The sequence below is a fragment of the Peromyscus eremicus genome, chromosome 3 (assembly GCF_949786415.1).
Source record: "Peromyscus eremicus chromosome 3, PerEre_H2_v1, whole genome shotgun sequence".
Taxonomy (NCBI): Eukaryota; Metazoa; Chordata; class Mammalia; order Rodentia; family Cricetidae; genus Peromyscus; species Peromyscus eremicus.
In genome coordinates, this window is record NC_081418.1 from 30902740 (window position 1) to 30925201 (window position 22462).

Genomic DNA, 22462 nt, shown 5'->3' on the forward strand with positions numbered 1-22462 from the left:
CTCATACCAAACTGATATTAACCTCCTATCTCTTAGCTACAGGACAAACCCCATCAACCTGCTAAGCCAGAGTGGTGTGAACAGTGACTTGAAAGGATTTTTCTTATGCCATCCTAGAGGGAACAAATTGAATGCACACTGAGGATGATCCACTAATACTGAGGACTCGTGAGACAAGCATTTGGTAGGAAGGGATGCTTTTTCCTCCCCTGGAAATGTTTTAGTCTCTCTAAAAATTAATGGTCTTTGTGTGTTTCAAATCACTATTTTCAGGAAAAGTGCTTAGCACGATGAAACCACAATTCATAGAGCAAGATGAATCACCATCACCCCAGAGCCTTAAAGAAAATTAAAAAGAAAAAAAAGAAAGAAAGAAAAAGAGGAAAGAAATAGGGAAATGGGGTTATTAAAAATGTTTCAAGACAATGTGCAAGAAATTAAGACAAGTGAGAGAATAGGCCACATTCTTTAAAAAGGGTGTAAGATTTCAATCCCTTTACCTGATGCTGTTACCAGGAGGCTGTCTGAGGCACCGGGGCTACCGGATGAGGCACTAACAGGGTTTATGGAAGAGCAAAAGGCAATGGTGGCGGGAACGACAAGGGAGGAGCTGTCTGAACATGCAGGTTGGTTCAGTCCAGGGGTTTCAGCAGGCCAGGCACCCACCTGTGACGTGGCCAGGGCCGAAACGGGACAGCCTGCAGGTGCCACAGTTAAATCTATGGATGGTTTTGGTGGCAGCTGAGGGGAGGATGACTTAGGGACGTTCTCCTCACTGACTACCTTGGTCCCTTGTGGCACCGTGGAGGAAGGTGAAGCCACGATTTTGTTATCAACTTTGGCCCCTGCATTGGAGGCCCTCAGTTGGGGGTGTGGTGGAGAAGGAGTTTGGGAGAGCCCTGGCTTTTTGGGAGGGATAGGAGGAGGATTTCCTCTGTCAACTCGTGCTGCCCCAGGAGTCTTTAAACCCGTTCGACCGACTGGAGGACAGGTGCCGGCATCCCCTCCTGGAGACGTTCCCAGCCTTGGAGAAGCACCTGCTTGAGGGCTGGTAAATCTCGACAGTGCTTGGGTCACAGTATTCCGGGCTAGCTGCTTGGCCACCAGGTTGTCACGACTTGTAGGAGAGACATCTCTGGAGGGAGGACTTTGGGTGGTATTCCCATTCTGGTCTGGGTCATTTGCATTGCCCTGAAATCTAAATCTAGCCGCTTGGATTCGTGGGTTGAGACCTGGGTGCAAAGGTGTGTTGGCACACGGTGACTGTAAACTGTGCGCTGGGGGAGCTTGTGAGTGGTTCTGGGGGGCTGTGCCTGGTGTTTGGGCAGGGGTCGGGGTAGTGCTACTGGGGGTTGAGGGTGTGCTATTTGACACATCAGGGACGGAGCCCGTGCTTGGTCCATTTTCCTCAATTCTATTTGCACTTGGTGGTGGGGCAGGAGACAGAGAGGGACCCAAGTCACTGTGGGAAGCCTGCCTGTCAATACCTGGCCTGATCAGTAGGGCACTGGGGGCCACGTTCCCTTTTGTGCTTGCAGGAACTAGGGCGCTCCCTGTGGAAGGCTTTATGGGTACAGTCAAAGGTGACTTCTTCACAGGGTCAGTGCTTTCTGTCACTGTATCTGTCTGGCAAGCAACAGCCCTGGTGACGGGCCCGTCTGTCGCCACGGATACGGAAGCCAGGCGCCTGTCTTTTGTCTTTCGTGGGAGGCAGATGCCTGGCTTGCTGTCATTGCCCCTTTTCATTTGCTCCATGGTTTTCTTCATCTTGTCTATCTCGTCTTTGAGGTTAGTGGTGTGCGCCTCTTCTCGGCTCAGCTTGGCCCGCAGCTGTTCCCGCTCCGTATCGAACTCAGAGAGCTGCTTCTCCAGCTGAGCCTCCATTCCGGCGCTTCTTTGTTTCTGGGCTGACAGCTGGTCTTCCAATTCACCTGTCTTTTTCTTCTCCTCCTCCAGTTTCACCAGGACCTCCTCCAGCTTCTGGGACTCCTCTACGACTTTGCCCGAGAGCTGCTTACACTCCTTCACCAGCATCAGGACCACATGCTTGTTCTTACCCCTCTCCTCCTCCAGGTGGGCAGTCAGCTTCTTGTGCTCCTGTTCAAGGGCCTGGAGCTGAAGCTTCTCCATTTCCAACTGGAAGATATTCAAAGGGAAGCCTGGATTAATAGACACCATAGCCTTTGTAGCACAGAAGGGCTTTTTGTTAATTTCTGAACAATGGCATGATTTGGGTTAGCAAAAGTGCCACCTTTTGTTATGATTTTTAAAAAGATAATATTTAAAGTCTCATTAAAATGAGAAAATTGCTGTAAATGGCTTTATGAAAAATACCTACATTGCAACAAAAGGGAATTGTTTTAATCTATTAAAGTGAACTACAGTTTGCAAGAGAATAATGGTAGGATGCTTCAAATCACAGCGCAGAGTTCACAAGGGGCTGTTTCGATGAGTAGAGATCAGTGAGAGAATGGGTGTTATTTAATGAAGGTTCAATGGCTGGAAATTCTGAACTGATCTTTGAGATACACAATCAGAGTACTTAAATTCCAAGCCCCATATTTGCTAACCATTTTATATTGCTAAGTTATTTAACCTCTTTGGGTATCTTTTGATGGGCTGGAAGTCATATGAAATCATATGTAAAGAGATTTTTTGAAATAACATTGTAAAGAGCTAGCAGATTATTTCCTTAGAACTACAGTCATCACTAGTGAGCCTAGAGACTGACCTCAGCTGTTACTTGGATCCTGCTTTACAATTTAGCTACTTTGGCCTTCCCGGTGTTTCTTGAACTTGGCCTTACCTCTTGCCTCAGGGTCTTTGACCCTGTTGTACCGTCTGCCTAGAATTCCATCACACATCTTCAGGAGGCTCTCCTTCACAAAGAATGCTATGCACTTCACAGAAGTAACCAACAAGCAAACCCTCCAGCTACCCTGCTCATCAAAATGGCCATATGTGGGGTAGGTAGATCAGCTCTTTCTTCAGCAAAATGTATTGGCTGCTCTTGGAGCCATGGGACCCAGGCTCTATGCTGTTCAGAAAACAAATACTTTACCAAATGATTAACACAGAGAGTGAGCTTACAAAACCTTGATGTCCTCACATTTGGGGGGAGGGCACTGAACCTGGAGTTGTATGCACAATAAAAGTGCCCTACCACTGAGCTACACCTCAGTCCTGAGGGGAGACTCCCTCATATTCACCAAATCACCCAGCAGCCGAAAAGGTTGGTTCCTTTCTTTCCTTCAGGCTTCTGTTCAGCGGTAACTCTCACAGTGAGGCATGTTGTGCTGGCTAGTTTCATGTCAACTTAACATAAGCCAGGGTCATCTGGGAAGAGGGAGCCATAATTGAGAAAGTATCCCCATAATACCGGCCTATAGCCTGTGGGGCATTTTCTAGGTGGATGATTGGCATTGCAGAGTCCAGCTTTCTGAAAGCAGTGCTGTCCCTGGGCTGTATGAGCAAGTCAGGAGGGGCAAGTCAGTGAGCAGCACTCTTCCATGGCCTCTGCATCAATTTCTGCCTCCAGGTTGTTGTATTTAAAAAATGGCAGGTGGTAGCCTTAGTGAGTGGGAGCCAAGGGACATGGCAGCGAAAAGTCACTCACACCATGCAGACAGCACTCATGTAGAGGGTTTTATTAAGAGAAGGGAAGAAGAGATGCAGAGTTCGCCTCTGGAGATAAAGGCTGAGGAGAGAGAAAGAATGAGAGAGGAGAGAAGAGATGGAAAGGGGGGTGAGAGGAGGTACAGACACAGCCTCATAGGAAGAGAGAGGAGGGAGACAGAGGGGGGGAGGGAGGGAAGGAGAGAAAGGTGGGCAGAGCCCATCTCTTAAAGGGGCTTGGCACATGCACAAACAGGCTATGCAGGATGACGTTGCCAGGACCCTGAGAGGGGCCAAGGTACTGCCTGCTTACTGGCAAGCTTCCCAAGGGGCCAGCCAAGTATTGTATAAATGCTAACACAGGTTCCTACCTTGATTTCCTATGCTGACTTCTTTTGGTGATGGACTTTGATATGGAAGTATAATCAAAACAAACCCTTTCCTTCCCAACCTGCTTTTGGTCATGATGCTTCATTACAGCAGAAGAAACCCTAACTGAGATACTTGCTTTCACCTCCACAGAAGAGAAAAGTCCCTCTCCCATTGTCTGTATCATTTTTGTTTAGTATCTACCTGGCTTCTCTACAATGTGACTTCATGAGGGTGAAGACTGAGAATCATTTGCTATGTCCCCTAGACCTACAGTAGTGGCTGGCACATGGTTATACTTAATTAATTGTTTAATGAATGAACGTTGTTAGCACTGCTGCTCTATAATAACTTCCTAAGATAGTCTTTTTGAATGCATGAGTAACATTTATAACTGCATTTTATTAATGGCTATTTAGTATACAAAATAATGAGCTTCATGGTATTTTCATGTATGCATACATAACCCATTTTTGTCAAACTCATCTCCCATTATCTTCTTTTGAACCTCCCCACCACTGATCCCCTTCCTCTTCCTAAACAGTTCTTGTCATGGTTAATCTCTGAAGTTGACTTGGCTGTATTTAGAATCAGCGAGGAGGTGTCCCTCTGTGCATGTCTATGAGAGTATTTCTAGGCAGGAAAGCTCACCTTGAGCAGGCAGCACCATCCCATGGACTGGGGTCCTAGACTGAATAAACCAGGAAAAGGGGAAGCAGCTGACCACGGACACAATGTGACCAGTTGCCTCACACCCCTGCCACCCTGCCTCCTAGGACATGAGAGACACTGTCGCCCAAACCATGAACCCAAATAAACCCTTCCTCCTTCAAACTGGTTTCATCAAGAATTTTGTCACAGAAATGGGAAAAAGAAATAAATAGTGTCTTCCTTATGATTTCATGTCATTTTTAGAAATCCAGACTCTACAGGAGGGAAAACATGTAAGGTTTGTCTTTCTGAGTTGCCTTACTTGGTTTTACATCATGCTCTTCAGTTTATTTCACTTTCCTACAAATGACATCATTCCATTTCCCTTCAAGGCTGGATAGTACGATGTACATATACCACATTTAGTTTATCCATTTACTCATTAATGGGCACCTAGGCCAATTCCATGTCTTAATTGTTCTGAGTAGTGCTGTGATGACAGGAGAATTCCAGATTCTGTTTGCTACCTTAGATTCCTTCAGGAATTATATATTCATGAGTTGCATTATTCTCGTAAGTTCTAAAGATTGCTTATTTTCTACTGAGAAGTGTGTGTCATGGAATTACGAAAGATTAAGGACACACCATGGGCAGGATGCAGCAATCAGGTTGGCCCATCCACCTCACTTGTCCAATTAAAGACTATTCTGCTGGTCCAGACAGTGCTTCATGGCTCATAGAGGTCAAAGTAGATTTAGCTGTTTAGAGATGAAGAAAGGCCATTTTATCTCCTCTGGATGTTGAAAAAACCATGTGGGCATAACTTACTGAATTTTGTATTATTATGATTCACAGATACTGTGAGGCTTACCAATTGAAGATCTATGGCAATTCTGCATCAAGCAACAGTATTAAGGGAACCATTTCTTCCTCCCCCAATAATTCCAATAATAACAATTCCAAGTTGTATACAGTGTTTTTAGATACAACACAAGCTTATAGACTATAGTATAACATAAAAAGACTTGCAATTCTTTGGGAAATAAAAAGATTTACATTACTTCAATATTTCTATAGTTTAGTGCTTTAGACACAAACTTGAAATGTATTCTCAGTAAAGTCAGCACTTGGCCCAAGTCAAATTTTAGCCACCTACAGCAGAGGAAGGAAATGTTCTAAGGACTGACAACTTTGGGCAGCCCTACTGTGTTCTTTCTGGGAGAATCCACTACTCTATTGCTCTGACAGTGTCATGAGACCACAGGAAGACCTCTGCTCAACCAGAGGTCACAGGTATTATTTATTTTTGTTGTTTCAGATGTGTGTGTGTGTGTGTGTGTGTGTGTGTGTGTGTTCTATGTGTACATGTTTACATGGGTGTGTGCATGTATTCTGTGTGTGGAGGCCAGAGGTCTATGTGGAAGTCTTCTTCACCCATTCTCTACCTTATTTTTTATTTTATTTTTTTTAGATAGTCACTCATTAAGCCTGGAGTTCACTGATTAGGCCAGACTGACTGGCCCTTGAGGTCCAGGGATTCATCTCCCCCTAGGGCTGGGATTAAAGATATAATGCCAAAAAGACAGACTTTCACACGCGTTCTGTGAACTGAATTCAGTTCCTCGTGTTTGCCCAGCAAGAACTTCATTAAGCCAGCTCCCAAGAGTTACTGATTCTGAAGTGCTCTGTGCATTAAAAAGCAGCTCCTGAACAGGGCTGAGGAACTGTTCCCAAACTGGTGAATAACAGTACAGTTAATTCTTAGAATAACACTCTAAGATGGATGGTACAGACCTGTAATTCCAATGACTCTAGAGGCTAAGGCAGAAGGAGCTCAAATTCAAGGTCTGCCTGGTCAACTTAGCAGACCCACTCTCAAAAGGAAAGGTGGAAGAGAGGACTAGGGTTATACCAGTGGTAGAGCACTATGTGAGGACCCAAGTTGATATTCTTAACCCCAGGAAAAATAAATAAAGAGAATAAAAGCATGCCCCGTTGTGTTGTACAAAATGTTGGGGGTGGCATTTTCAGTAGAGCAGGCACAACCTGAGGAACAATAGTGATGTATATAGTGTATTTATATGTATATTTTATTTATAAAGAGGGTCTCTTGGAAAATTTGAGTTATTATCGGCTAATGCATATTTAAACCATGAGAAATCACAAAGTAATGGGTTGCCACTAGAAAGCACAAAGAACTGTTAAGGGACTGTAGAAAACGGCCCTGGTGGCACATTTTTATAATCTCAACACTTGGCAGGGAGAGGTAGGAGGTTGGGGACTTACGGTGAGGCTCAGCTATAACAACAGAAGAATCTGAAGCCAGTCTGGGCTATGTGACACCGTGTTTCAAAATCAAACAAACGACAACAAAACCAAAGAGAAGTACGTAAATAACTAAATAAACAGAAAAAGTAGGCAAAGTAGGGATTAGTTGTATGGTTCAGTAGTAGAGTACTTACTTAGTAAACAGAGGACAGAAAGCCTGGGGCTCAGTCCCAGCACCACCATCAATACCTTCTATGCTAATTTCAGTAAAAAGTTCTTATGACGATGGTAGACAAAACAAGAGCTAGGTCCATTTACAGCTCACTCTAAAAATGTGAGTTTTCTAATTTATTTCTGAAGGTCAAAGGAAAATGCTAGAGTATTTTAAAAGTTAAATGTGGTAGAAGGCACAGGGAGGGCCAGAGGGACGGGAATGGGGTGGGTGTGATCAAAACACCTTATGTACATCTATAAAGTTCACCAAGAGTAAAAGACGGGTTACCCCTACTTTCACAAAACAGCTAACTAGAGGGAAATTGAGTGATTTCCCTGACCACACTGGTAACCAGGGTCAGAACTATGATGCCCACTCCAGGCTTGACCACACTGGTAACCAGGGTCAGAACCATGACGCCCACTCCAGGCTTGACCACACTGGTAACCAGGGTCTGAACCATGACGCCCACTCCAAACTTGACACGCTCTCTTCAAGTCAGCTTTCCAGGAACTGCGAAACTTGACCATGGTGCTTCTTCTCTATAGAGCACCACACCTTATTTCTTTTATGGCTTTTCTCTTCTACCTCAGAGTCAAATCTGAGAAACAATCTAAACTAAAACATGTAACTCATCTCTGATATTTATACCCCAAACTCTACTCCTATAAAAGTCCCCACAGACCTTTTGTAATTGCTCTTCCCTCGGTAGTGCCTCTTCAGTTCTACCTAGACAGCAGGACAGCAACTCAATAGGCCCCCGGGGCCACATCACTCACTCTTCTCCACTGTTTTCAGCTTCCTTTACCACTCACTACAACAGACATTTCAAATCATCACCTCTGTTGATGAAATGTTACCAATGGCTGCTCATAGAACTCCTGGTACACCTTCATCGACTCCTTTACCAAGAAAATTCACTCACTGAGAGAATGGCTCCCACCTGTCCTACATTCGACTTGATTCTTTCCAGGCACCTCTTGGACTTGTTACGTTACTTATCACATTTCTCCTTACAAATATCAAACATCTGCCCTGTAAGTCTTCCCATTGGGACAGAGCACACTCCCACACCTTGTGTGTGTTTCAGAGATGAGGAGATGTAGTGCCAAGTCTGAGCCCAAGCTTCTTCCTTGTGTGACCTTGCTAGGTTATCACTAGAAAGATTGGTTCTGTATGGTTCCCTTATTTGCACACATCGAGTACAATAGTACACATATATTAAACAGGAATCACAGGAGACCAGTGTTTTAGGCTCTTGTACTAAAGTGGAAACACAGTACAATGTCTTATCACCAAACGGAAAACTGACCTATTGAGCTCACCTTCCAAAAATAAAGGATCAAAGAAAGGAAGGCCAAAGGCTCAGTGGCAGAACACATGCCTCGCATGCAACAAGACCCTGGGTTCAATCACCACTGCCCATTAGGAATGGAGAGGTCTGACTCCAAGTATCATCTTCCTGTCCTTACCTTCCAAGGAAAGCTAACTTTGGAGCAGCCAGTTGGCTTCTGCTCTCTTTACTTTTTCTCTGTCCATAAAAAAACCTTCATTTATTCAGCCATCCATCGGTCATTCTATTTTTATAGAATAAACTAGAACTGAAAACAAAATCAGGAATATTAAATTGCTGTAATTTTATTCTTCTACACATGTGAGCACTGAGCTTAGTGCTGGTTGTTTAAAAATGTTTTCAATTCATAGTATAATAGCTAGTTGTGCTTTTTAGGAATATGTGACTGCATATTTTCCTTTTTAGGTAGACTACAAGTTAGAGAACTGACCACATTAAACATATTGATATATCTAAAGAAATAAATTGGATAAGGTGTATTTTGACAATCACAAAATGTGTCACAGTGAGTTTTACTACCAATAATGGAGAAGTAATGCTGATTGAGATAGTTCTTCTACAAAAATTAATAATAAATCCTTGAAAAAATTATGATGATTTGAGGGCTCCAGAGAGGAATGAAGAACACAGTCAGGAAGACAACAAACTCCCACCAGGAAAAAACCACAAGCACTAGATGGGACTGGCCTTTGTACAGCCCCTCCATGGGGCCACACCCTATCCTGCTGGCACTAGAGGTACTCAACTGGGGGTTCCAGAACTTGGCTATCATGTTGAGGACTTGGGTTCAATTCCCAGCATGAAAATTAAAAAAAAAAAAAAAAGCTTTGGTTTTCAATCTTAAACCTTAAGAAATGACAAACTAATCAAACAAAGAGAAACACCAACCTATGAAGGGCTTCTGCTTTTTCTGCTACCAACGACTAGGTCAGAAAACAGAGAATATGCATGTCTGGAGAGCATGAGATCCCTAGATGTTTGTGAGGCCTCGGGATAGAACATAGCATAGAGGTGATAGAATAGCATGCCCTCTGGAAGCAGAGACTGCCAGTATCTAAGCCAGTAGGCTGAGTTCTTTGGATGCTCTGTGGTGTCACTTTGCTTATGTCTAATGTTAAGTGATAATATCAGGACTTCATAATATGCTGTGATGGCTATTCTCAGTTGTCAACTTGATCATATCCAGAATTAACTTAAACCCAAGCAGCTGGGTATGCCTGTGAGGAATTTTTTTCTTGATGAAATCATTGAATATAGAAGACCCATTTTTAATCTGGATCTTTTGAGGTGGGAAGATCCACCTTTAATCTGGGTCATAGCTGCTGGTAGCCTATATAATGGACATAGAAGATGGAGCTTGTTCTCTTTTCCTGCTTGCTCTCTCACTCTCACTGGCAAGTCCGTCCCTTTATTGCCATGAGTCTATTTCTTTAAGATTCTGGCATGTGCTGAAGACCATCTGAGACATCCAGCCTCATGGACTAACAGCTACTGGATCTTGGACCTTCTGTTGGTAGACAGCTATTGTTGAACTGGTTGACAGACTGCAAGCCACTCTATTAAACCTGTGTGTGTGTGTGTGTGTGTGTGTGTGTGTGTGTGTGTGTGTGTGTGTGTGTTATGTGTTCCTCTAGAGAACCGTGACAAATACATAAGTTAAGATCAAATGAGCTAATAATCTAGGACACAGCATATTCTTTTTTTTTTTTTTTTTTTTTTTTGGTTTTTTGAGACAGGGTTTCTCTGTGTAGCTTTTTGCCTTTCCTGGAACTCACTCTGTAGCCCAGGCTGGCCTCGAACTCACAGAGATCCGCCTGGCTCTGCCTCCTGAGTGCTGGGATTAAAGGCATGCGCCACCACCGCCCGGCTCTTGTTTTTGTTTTTTGAGACAAGATTTCTTTGTGTAACTCCCCTGCTGTCCTGGAACTCACTCTATAGACCAGGCTGGCCTTGAACTCACAGAGATCCACCTGGCTCTGCCTCCTGATGCTGGGATTAAAGGCGTGCGCCATCATCGCCCAGTGACACAGCATATTCTAAATAAATGTCATCTTGACATATTATATCTCAGAAAAGTCCTTAAGCCTTTTGGATTCTATTACACACTCCTGAAATCTCATCTTTTCATCCTCTCCAGGGATGCCTTGTTCTGTCCTATACTAATTTTTTTGTCTCAGCAATAAAATAGCCTCATTTAAATATATTTTCAGTGTTAAATGTGTATTGGCTTAAATGTGAACGATCCGAATATTAGTGATGTCCCCACACTTCAGTGCAAACAGAACACAATCCACTTAACTGTCTATGGTGCCCAAAGACTAGCTACTTCCAAGAAAACAAAAACTTGTGAACTTCATTTATTTTATTATCAGATCTAGTGAAAATCTGTATCTGATTCAGATATTGGGACTATATATTAAACTGGAAAGTAACCAAGTTTCCTTAGTCCCACTGCTGTCCACTTTGTAGCATCCTCTCAGGAAGGGGCTGAGGAGCTCCACAGAGCAGCATCACCGGGCTCTTTAGCACGCAGCAGTGCACTGTGGAAGAGCCTGAAGGACTCCGTGAGAAAGCTGGTGGTGACTCTAAGAATAGGACCCAGACAGGAGCCATGAATGAAGAGGCACCATTCTGTACATTCAGAGCAGGAAGGGAAAGCTCTGTAGGTGTGAGCTCAACGGCCACGCAAAGGCAATTATCTCTAATTCACAGGGGAAAATAATGGAGTCCATTTATAAAGTGAGAAAGCAGACTGTGTGTTTTGCCTTACTGCTGTCTAAATCTTCCAACCCTTATTGTACCCTAGTATTCATTGCCTTATTACCCAGCCTATCTGCTCAGTTCTCATAAATATGTAACTATGTATGTTAAAGGGTCGCTGTTTTCCTTCTTCTATCTCATCAAGCCTACAGCTGCCAGTGTGGAGTTGTTCAGCATCCCCTTCCCTGTAAACCTTTCACGAGAAGGAAAGCAAGTCCTGGAAGCCTGGGTTTTGCTGCTTTCATAGACGAGGCAAAAACAGCTCATGCGAAAATCCCAGCTCAAACCCACAGATCTGAGTCTCCTGGGTCTCCTTCATAGCTGCCTTGCAATGTTCCTGGGACATCAAAGTCTGTTTTAAAATGCAGTAAGACATTATACAAAAAGACCCTGGAATGAGCTACAATTATCCTTCATGTACAAAGTATGGTAAATACTCTTCCTAAAAATGTTGTTATGGATGCCTGTCCTCTATGTTAGTAATGGAAAAACATCTAGAAAGCAATTTAAAAGACAGTTATACGTGTGATAAGCTAGCCATTTCACAATGAAACAGCACTGAATACAAATGGCAGAATAAAATGCAATTATGCAAACCAGGAAGAAAGGGCACACTAAAGAAAGTAAACAGAATAATGTGGTTTGGGGTGGGGGGCCTACTTGTTATTTGTCTAGAATTAGAAATCACTTCCTATAGAAAAGTCTCTGCTTCATGATTCCACTCTACAGGGTCTGAGTATGTCTACCAATCACTTTCCTGATCTTCCATGAGGCTGAGGAGAGGGTATGTGGCCTAAGTTTGACCCTCCCATGTACTTGGTGTGGACTTCCAAGAGGAAGTAAGTGAACTGAAGAATCAGGGCCAGGGAGGCACACTCAGAACCTTATGCAATGAATACCCAGGGCCCTTAAGTATCAGCAGGGCAGAAAGCAACCTCTAGTGTCCAGCTTCTCAGCAAGAGTCAATTGCTGCCAACTAGCTCTGCGGAGGACATTTGTCCATGATAGTGGCTAGTTAGAGCACATCCCCTAATTTCCCAATCATACTGAACCATGCTGTGAAATGACTAACAATTCTGTACCCCAGTTAGTATATACAATTACCCTTTCTGCCTAAATCAAGGCCTCCTGGTGTCATGTGCTTAACACTAAGGCTTCTGCTACGCATACTCAATGCGACGAAACTGACCTAATTGTGCACAGCTGCTGCCTTAAAGAAACTATATCTAATATAGAACTAAATTTTCACTGGCCAAAATATCACTTCTCTGAATTTCTCAAGATACGATTTTGGCCTATTTTTAAAGGTTTTGCTCAAACTTTCTATTCCAGGGATAGAAATCATACTTTCAAAGTATAAATAATATACTTGAAAATACATGGATTTATTTTCTTCCCAAATGTCCAAATACATTAGAATGAAAGCTCTATTAAAAGATGAAGAACAAGATAAAAAAAATCAGACCCCCAAATTTCATTTCACCCTGTGTTCCTGGCACAGGACAAGGAGTAGATTACTCCAGGCAACATTCCCCATGCTGGCTACTCATTAGCTTATTCAAAGTGGTTTTAAAGGCTCAGCCTATTTGCCAGATTGACTCCTGCCCAAATTTCTCTGGCACACAAATTACCAAACAGTTAACTCTCCTATTAGTAGTCTCAGCAGGAGCCAGCACATGCATGAGCACAGAGCCTCTTCTGGGCCTTGCAGGCCCAGCCACAGCAGCACACGGGCCAAATGTCTCAGAATTACCAAAGAGACATGCCAGTGTCAGATAATAAACACTGGAATCACAGAGCGTGAGGCCTTTGCCTTCACAGACTTCCACAGCGACAGCAAAGCTAAGAGCGAGATTTTATGAGAATAATGGATGTCTCAAACTACAGTTTACTTTATACAGAGGGAGTTGAAGGCATTTGGTTAAAATATTTACTTTCCATACTAAAGGTGACAGATAATTTTCTTGTTACAAAAAAAGGTGACTTTGGGGTTTCTGGTTTTATCAGTATTTTCTTTATAATATACAGGGTAGAATACGAAATATAAGTCTTTTTCACACATTGCAATCTGCTGGAACAGAATATTCTTTAAACACAAAAAGCAGCAATGTCCACACAAGTGCCCTTCACTGAGACTTCACAGCCAGTGAATCTGACCATAAAAGGACTCCTGTATCCCATTATACAGAGGAGGCAGGCCCACTGGCTCATTTTATATGAGCCTCTCTGGGCCCATAGGACAGAACTATTTCCTTTCACTCCCAGCCAGGTTGGAAATGACCCAGTCATTCAGAAACAAACAGGATGTACATTGATTAAAAAAAAAAAGTCAGCTAGATAATAAAATCTTTGATTCGACTACAAATGGGTCCTTTATTTTCTCCTAAAAGTGAAATGCTAAAATCTAGACTTAAGTAGAATTTTGAAAATTACACATTTCATATAATAAATGAAGAGAAAATAGTTTAAGTTTTGATAATGCAGCATAAAATCCAGCAGAAATCATTTATTATTATCCAGCTCATTGGACACGTTAAGAACATAATTGAAATGTATCCTCTCCAAGAAATATAGATGACTTTCGGTGACATCAGCTACAATGCACTGGCTTCTGCTTGTGCGGTTTGTGGAGAGTTTTGAAAACCTCCAGGGACCGCAGTGGTTATCTGAGGGACTGGTGGAAGGCTTGCAAAGTCCAGAGGAAAAGGGGTTGTTTCCTATCATGGAGCATTCGGCTCTCCTTTACTCCTTTTTGCCAGGTGCTTTACTTTTCTGCCATGAAACATCCTGATAAAAAGATCTGCTTTTATTCGAGGTCTATAGGCCAGTGGTGGTGTTCATATGTTAATGAAGGATAGAATTACGGCAAAAACGCACAGCTTAAATGATAATGTCATAAATATTTATAGTAAGGCGCATTCAAGCTACTGTCTACCAGGTGCTAAATGTGGGATGTAAAGAACTCTTGGAAAAGGACAGCGGGAGGAAACACCGCTTTAGGCTTTAACGGTGGCAGGGAGAAGAAACTGTCCATTTTAATTCCCATTAACAGCAGAGAACAGCAGAATCTCTGACTTCCCGAATCTACTCAGAAAGGGAACAATGGTTTGGGCCGTTTATTGGGACAAAATAGAAACTGCTATTTCTTTATGGCTGACCACAGTGTGTGTGCGTGCATGCGTGCATGCGTGCATGCGTGTGTGTTTAAATTAGTCTTCTTTGAAGCATGTATTCAAGTGTAAGAAGAGTGAGCATGCTGGAGGGAGGGGGAGGAGACTGGCTGGAGTAAGGACATGTGCCAGCTAGAGTTCTGCAGCCATGAAACCCCAGAGGTGGGTTTGTCACCAGCCTGGCTTTAAGAGGCCATTTGGTGACAATCACGCTGTCACTCTATTCTCTGCAGCTATTTTCACTTTTGTTAGGAAATAGTAGAAAATAAAATAATAAAAAACTTCTGTTTGTAAATTTTGATTTTGTTTTAGATTATAGAGTCTCATATATTACTCAGGATTATCTCATCTTTGCATCCTCCTGCCTCAGCTTTCCAAGAGCCTGGGACTGTAGCTATGACCCACTATGCCTGTCTACAAAGAAGCATTTTAAATAGATTCTAGACAACATTACTTACATATGACTGGAGGGTCCTGGCTGAACTATAGAATGAAGCCACTTTGTGGCCAAGTGCATTTTACTGCATGAGGGACACGAGGCTCATTGTCACCAAATCCATGTTTTAAAGAAAGTATTAAACATCCCTGAAAGTATTCATTTGTCATACTTTTATGATTTAGTTATTTTTAGTTACATTTTGTACTTCTTAGAACTTACCCTCATCCTTCATTAAAAAAAAAAATGTAATAATCAGCCACCAGCCACCGCCTGAGATGGTTTCATTGTTCCTCTGTGCTACAGGAAAAACAAGCGAATGTCTCGGTACCTTTTTTTGCCTGCTCTCGGCGGCAGCCAGCTGCGTGGACATCCTTTCTTGCATTTTTCTGCAGTGGGCCATGACGGCTTCAAGGATGGAGAGTGGGTTGGTGCACACCGGCTTCTCTTTGTCGCCAGCACCTGCTTCATAGTCCCTCTGGAGAGCCAGGAAGGGGTCGTTGAGATTAAATCTCCCATACCGTTCCTGGATAAACACCTCCTTCCTGCGAGCCTACAGTGGAGACATGCATTAAAGGGGTAAGTAGAAATAATAGAAAGACATTTATGCAGAGGTTTGGAGATGGCTTTTCCGAACGGTACTCAGAGCTGCTATAAAGGGTGACAGTACTGTCAGATGGTGAGCCCAAAGCCGGAAGGACCCCAAGCCTGACAAGCCCGGTAAGCCATTTAACCTGTCTCCAAAGTTTCTTCACACTGTAATTTAGATCTTGGGTGTCCCCAAAGACTCACATGTGGAAAGCTTGGGGGCCTAGGGTTTGATGGTACTGGGAGATAGGATTTTTAAAACAGTGGTTCTCAACCTGTGGATCACGACCCCTCTGGGGGTCCAATGACCCTTTCACAAAGGGTCGTCTAAGACCATTCAAAGACAGATATTTACATTGCAATTCATAACAGTAGCAAAATCACAGTTATGAAGTAGCAACAAAGATAAGTTTATGGTTGGGGGTCACCAAACATGAGCTACCCTGAAGGGTCACAGCATTAGGAAGGTTGAGAACCACTGCCTTAGACAGTAGAAGGGAATCAGTCTACTGGAGATATGTGCTTGAGGGTGGTGTTAGGGCCAAGATTCTTCCTCCACTTTTCACTTCACTGGCTGACCTCCAGAGGCAACCAAGTCTCCTGCATAACAGATTCCCACCTTGATGTGCCATTATGCCGTGACCATGGGCGGACACCTCTAAAACTCTGGTCCACAACACGCCTCTTTTCCTAAGATGACTGTCTCAGATATTTTGTCGTTGTTAGGAAAGGCTAACCACTGATGTTTTCAGTGGCCGGAAGACTGCTCAATGGGTGAGCAGTGCCTATTACACAGGCAGAAGGACTTGAGCTCAGTCCTTAACACCCACAGTCTGAGCCATGGGTGCAGCACACAAGCCCTGACCCCACCACTGTGACTGGCTGAGACAGCTGGATCTCTGTTTTTTGTTTTTTTTCCAGACAACCGAGCCCAGAAGGCAAGCCCCAAGTTCAGGCAGATGATGGGAATATGGGAATAATGTGTAGAGCAATAGAACAAGGCATTCAATCTCCTCTAGCCTCTGCATGCGTGCGCGTGCGACAGACACACACACACACACACACACACACACACAGAGGAGTAAGGGAGGATGGGGGAAGGGAAGAGACACAAAGGGTGAGGGAGAGTGAAAGAGTGACTATGAACAACTTTTACACTAAAAATGATACAGATGAAACATTCCCATAATATATTACTCCTTCAAGGATCTGAATTATAGGTGTAGTCTTTCCCAGTTTAACATAAAATCCATGGGGCTGTAGAGATGTCTTAGTGTTTAAGAGCACTGGCTGTTCTTCCAGAAGACCCAAGTTTGAGTCCCAGCAATCACAGGGCAGCTCATAGCCATCTCTAACTTGAGTTCCTGGGGATCCAGTACCCTCTTCAGGCCTCCTTAGGCACCAGACAAATGTGGTGTACAGATATATATATATATATATATATATATATATATATATATATATATATATAGGCAGGCAAAACAGCCATACATTAAATACATAGAAAGATATAGATAGATAGACAAATAAAATGCTTAGAAAGTTTAAAAAAAATAAAGTAAAATTCCTGATCATTGCCAACTATACTCATGTATCAAATTATTAAATTGTCTCCCATAGATTTCTACAATTAAAACAATTTTCAGACAAAGTAAAATTAGAAGTTTTGATAATTAAAAAAACTTAGGAAAATTATACTGATAGAATTTATATTTCAAATGGTAATCAAGCTAAGTTACAGCCACAAATAAATTTGCCATTTTTTTTCTTGCTATCCAGAAAGGCATTGTAAGGATATTTGATGAACAAAGTAAATAATCTATAAGATTCTTTATATAGGAAAATATATTCATACTTATAAAAGTTTATCCAACTCTAAAGGTCTACAGAAAAATTGGGAAAGTAAAATTATGTTCTTATTGTTGGAGGGCATTAACATATATAGTTCACAGAATCCCAGGAAAGACTGCAACCTCATTTTACTCCAAATGTCAGCCCATCAGTGACAAAATTAATTTCACACTTATGTAATGAACAGCAAATGCAGTTTTCTATAAATAGTCTATGATGGTCTTTGCATGAAATGGAAAATAGCAGCAGAAATATATCGAAGACTACCCACTTTCCCTGATTCAGGTCATTCTGAAATAGCTACTAAAACATCTACTGACACTGGAAAAAAATTACAACAAATCAAGACTAATTTGCTCAAATGTCAAATGTTTCCTCAAGAAATATTGCATATAGTTCCCTACTTTAGCACAGCTGCACAGAACTAAGATTTTCCATTTTTTGGTGACTCTCAGCAAGCCAAACCCAGATAAATACAAGTGCCTTGACATGGGGAATCTAACATTTTTTTTCTATTATCAAATTAGATTAAAAAATAAAAAAGCATAAAAGGTTCAGTTTCCTTAAACTGCCTTGCAGTAGCTTTCAGAAAATAATTTTAAATTTAAAAATAACAAGGTTTGGGAGTTAAAAGCATTTCATGCTACTAGGTTCTTCAAAGTCAATTAAATAATCAATGCATGAGTTAAGTATCACTTCACAGATGCAAGTTTGAAATCAAAGCCATTTGTACTTCACTTTCCCCCTTACTATTTATGTGATGCATCACCCCTGGGTAAACCTGGATAACCCTGTGGTTTTCCTAACTGCTATTATTTAATGGAAGTCTTACAGTCATTTTTATGTCATACAGCAAGCCAACAGTCATTATATGGGAAGGAGGTACTATGACAGTCTCTCTCCTTTTCATCCAAGTTGTCCCCTCTCCTTTTTGCCCTCTCTGAGTGGAGAGCACAGGAGGTGGGTGTCCACGGGAGATGAGGGCACTATGGGTACCCCGACTGGTTCCTTACCATCTGAGCATGGAAACTGTGCTGAGCTTTCTTCACAAAGGGCTTGGTGACTGTAAAGGTGACTCCTTTCCCACTGTTGGGACCCTTCCACCCAGTTTCCTCAATGTATGCCATGATTTAAGACACACTATCTAACTTCAGGACTCATCACGAAGTGGAACATTTTGTTCAAAGACCATGAGAAAGTTCAAGGTGGCAATGTCATGGCATTCCACTAAGTGTGTGGCTCTTCTGAGTGTGGGGACTGTAAGGCAGGAAGCCTGCTCTGTCTGTGCTCCATATGATGCAGCATTTGAGATCCAGCTTCTGCTGACTGAGGTCCATGTTTTCTCCATGCTGCCATGGCAAAGAGAACCAGTTTCACTCCCATGCTGTCATGACCACCTGGACTCTGTGAAATATTCATTCATCTTGATTCAAATAACAGGTCATAGTTCCTATAAGATGACCTCAGTAGCCAACTTTCTACTTTCACAAAAATAGCTGCTAGTTCAGCCCTACCCCCACCTGGCTCACCGGATCTACATCATCTGCAGCGAGTCATTAGCATGGAGAGTTTTGTATGTTATTGGAGGTTGAACCCAGGGCCTTAAACACACTAGGCAAGCACTCTTCTATGAAAAACTACATCCTTAGCTCTAAAAAATATTGACAAGTTCTCATTCAATTGTTCAGGCTAGCCTTGAACTTGTAATCCTTCTTGGTCTCCCAAGTACAGGAATCCAGGAGTTACAGTCCTGCTTCATCATGATCAGCTAAATTGTTTCTGTGACATCATATTCTCTCTTTTATTAATTTAAATCAACCTCTCTCTCTTCTCTCCCTTGACCCTCTCCCCAAGATTGATGGGTTTTGGTTTTCTTCAGTGGTCTCTATCTGCTGCAAAGAGAAGTTCCTTTGATGAGGAGTGAGAACAGCATCTTATATCACGGGAGAGGCAACCAAATGAGGTCAGACCAACAGCCCAGTTCTCTGAAGAGCAATGATTCTTTGATAAAAATTATACTCTAGGAGTTAATGTTCAGTTCCATAGCACAATGCCTGCCTAGCATGTGTGAGATCCTGGGTTTAATTTTCATGACCAAAACCAAGCAATAAAAACACTTCAAGTTTAATCTCTAACAACTACATTGCTTGATATTCTTAGAGCAAATAAAATTTAAAATTCAAAAGTAGATTTTAAATTTTTCTTCTGAAAATGTTCATCTTGTCCATCCCTTCTATAATTAATATTTACTATGCATTTACTGCTCAAATTATATACATTTTTAGACTATTTACTGGCCTATGTGGGAAGGGGCATGTGTGGTGCATCTGTGGAGGTTAGAAGACTAGTTGTAAGAGTTGGGTCTTTCTTTCTCCCATATGGATCTCAGGGAACAGAACCCATGTCTTCAGGCTTACTTGGCAAGCATCTTTACCACTGAGGCATCATTCTGGCCCCCAAATTACATTTTAACAATCTATTTTTTATTAGTGAACATCAATTTTTATTACTGCACTTACTCATAATAGTAGCTTATGTAATTTCTGAACACATAATACATTTTTTAAATCTGAGTGACCTTTTGATTATTGAGCTAAAATTAATTTTTAATCATATAAAGTATATTTATTGAGAATACATTTCCAGTTTTGCCCAATAGCTTTTATAGTTTGAAAATATTTAACACAATTTTTTTGCCACTGTGAAATAATTTTGGTTTTTTTTATATTTAGCTTTATTTCAAAATTGTTAGCTTTGCCTACTATAGGAAGATATGGAATCCATTAAAGTGTCTCTGAAATAAATAATAGGAATAAAGAAAATGTGATATGTACATATGCATACAAAATATATTATTCTGCCGTTAAAAAAAATGAAAATTTGACCTTTGTGGCAATGTGGCTGGAACTGGAAGACATTACATGAAGTGAAATGAGCTAGAGAGAAGGAAATGCTCCATATTCTCACTCATATGCTGAAGCTAAAACAGAAATGGAGTAGAATTGTGGTCAATGAATGCTAGGAAACATGGAGATAGAGAGAAAAGCTGAATACCAATGAGTACCAAAGTAGAGAGAGGTGGGCAGAACATCTCTCATGTTCTGTAGTCACCTGCTGGCTGAGGACAGTTTGTAGGAATTACTTATCCAAAAATAACTAGTAGACAGAAGTTCAAAGATTCTCCAGGACAAAGAAATGGTAAATATGTAAGAGCTGAAAATATAAACGACTACCCAGATTTGAATGTTACATGCTATGTATAGGCATCACGTCAACAAAAAGTCTCCCATAAAGATGCACAATAATTTGCATCAAATAAAAATGTAAAGATTTGGCAGCTTTAATGACCTGATTGTGACATTTTAGAATGATAAAAATTTTCCTTCTGAAAATGTTGTATAACTATTTACAAGCAAATCATAAAATAGAAATGCTAATTATTTTGCTTTATAAATATGCATAGACACTAACCCTTACAATGAAGTGTAAGAAACATACACTAGATTATTTAATGATAGAAACAGCAGCTGGATATGTTGCTAAATAGTTATATATCCATATTCCTGACATCTACTGATTTTAAAATGAGAGAAATCAAGGAAAACTCATTAGTTATGTAAGGAATTTTCATTTAGGCATCAAATTTGATCATACTGTTCATGTTCCTAAAATCATAGATATGCAAGGTGTCTCAGGGTTTTTATTGTTGTGAAGAGACACCATGTCCACAGCAACTCTTATCAGGGGTGTCTCACTTACAGTTTCAGAGGTTCAGTCCATTATAATCATGGTGGGGAGCATGGTGGAATGCAGGCAGACATGGTGCAGGAGAGGGAACTGAAGAGTCCTATATCTTGCAGGCAACAGGAAGTTGACTGTCATTCTGGGAGTAGCTTGAGCAAAGGAGACTTCAAAGCCCACCCCTACAGTGACACACTTCCTCCAACCAGGCCACACCCCTTCCAACAAAGACACACCTCCTAACAGTGCCATGTCCTGTGAGATTATGGAAACCAATTACATTTAAACTACCAGACCAGGTATCTATGAATGAAACACATCCAAGAACACGTGTTCTCTAAACTAACCCCTGAATTCCCGCTGGTATGTTCAGTTTTCAGGTAATAACTTTCATTCTATGAACATACAAAAATGTCTTCTTGTGTTATATATACTCAATATTTCTTATATCCCTGTCTCATCGTTATAAGCAGTGTTTCTGGAAGTAGGTAATTCTCTGATTTAAAAGGCACTTTGAGTCCAGGCTGATTAGAATATAGTTCTTCACCTTGATTCAAGAGTTGGAAGTCACAGATTAAGTAAGAGCAGGAACTGAAGAAAGTATGCTGCAAAGTCTGCTACACTTGAGGCTACCAAGAGGCAGAGAAAGGATGTGACACCAACCCTTGGTGCATTCCTGCAATGACCTATAGCAAATTATCCACTCTACAATTGATTAAAACATCTTCATACATTTAAAACTAGAGTGCTATGTACAATTTTTGATGCTATGACAAAATAACGTGACATAAACAAGTTAATGGAGGGCAGGTTGATTCGGGTTCATAGTTTCAGCCATAGGGTACCTGCTCTGTTTATTCTGAACCTGTGCTGAGGCAGGACATCGTGGTGGGGGAGAGCATAGGACAGAGGCAGACAGAAAAGAAGAAGGAAACACGACCCAGGAAAAGATAAATCCCTGAAGGACTTACTCTCATGACCTACTGCCTCCAATGACGTCTCCGAACCTTCCAAAATAGTTTAACCAGCTGGGGATGAAGTCTTTAGGATACAAGTTCTTTCCAGGCCATAACAAATGTCTTTCTTTTTTGCACTGGTTATATAAAAGAACCATAAAATTATGTTTCCATATCCACATGGCCTATCAAAAATGGATGAGTTTTTTCCAGATAGAGTTAGAACAGGGTTGATCTAACTAGATACCTGGGAAGGGCTGATAATTTGGAAACTTTGGGACCTCACTACTGGGTTGGTAGGTATTGTTGACTACTCAAATGCCTAACAAGCTAAGCAGCAAACTTGGTGTACATCTGGCATGCTATTGGCCAACATGGAATGGCAAACTTCTGGTGAACTATTATTGACTCAAGTCTATAACATAAACAAAAACAAAAAGGCGTGGTTCATTTTGCTGTATCACACACATGTTCACCCGGTTTGGTCAT

At 41.6% G+C, this 22462-nt stretch overlaps 1 protein-coding gene across 1 annotated transcript in view; it reads right to left on the bottom strand.

Annotated features, from left to right (window-relative positions):
* Cttnbp2 (cortactin binding protein 2) overlaps nucleotides 1-22462 on the bottom strand; it is a 158859-nt gene that overhangs the window by 73867 nt on the left and 62530 nt on the right. The window contains exons 3-4 of the mRNA XM_059257414.1: nucleotides 15169-15390; nucleotides 501-2136 (exon numbers count right to left, since the gene is read on the bottom strand). Of these exons, the coding sequence (XP_059113397.1) occupies nucleotides 501-2136; nucleotides 15169-15390 (1858 nt within the window). The remainder of the gene's footprint in view (nucleotides 1-500; nucleotides 2137-15168; nucleotides 15391-22462) is intronic.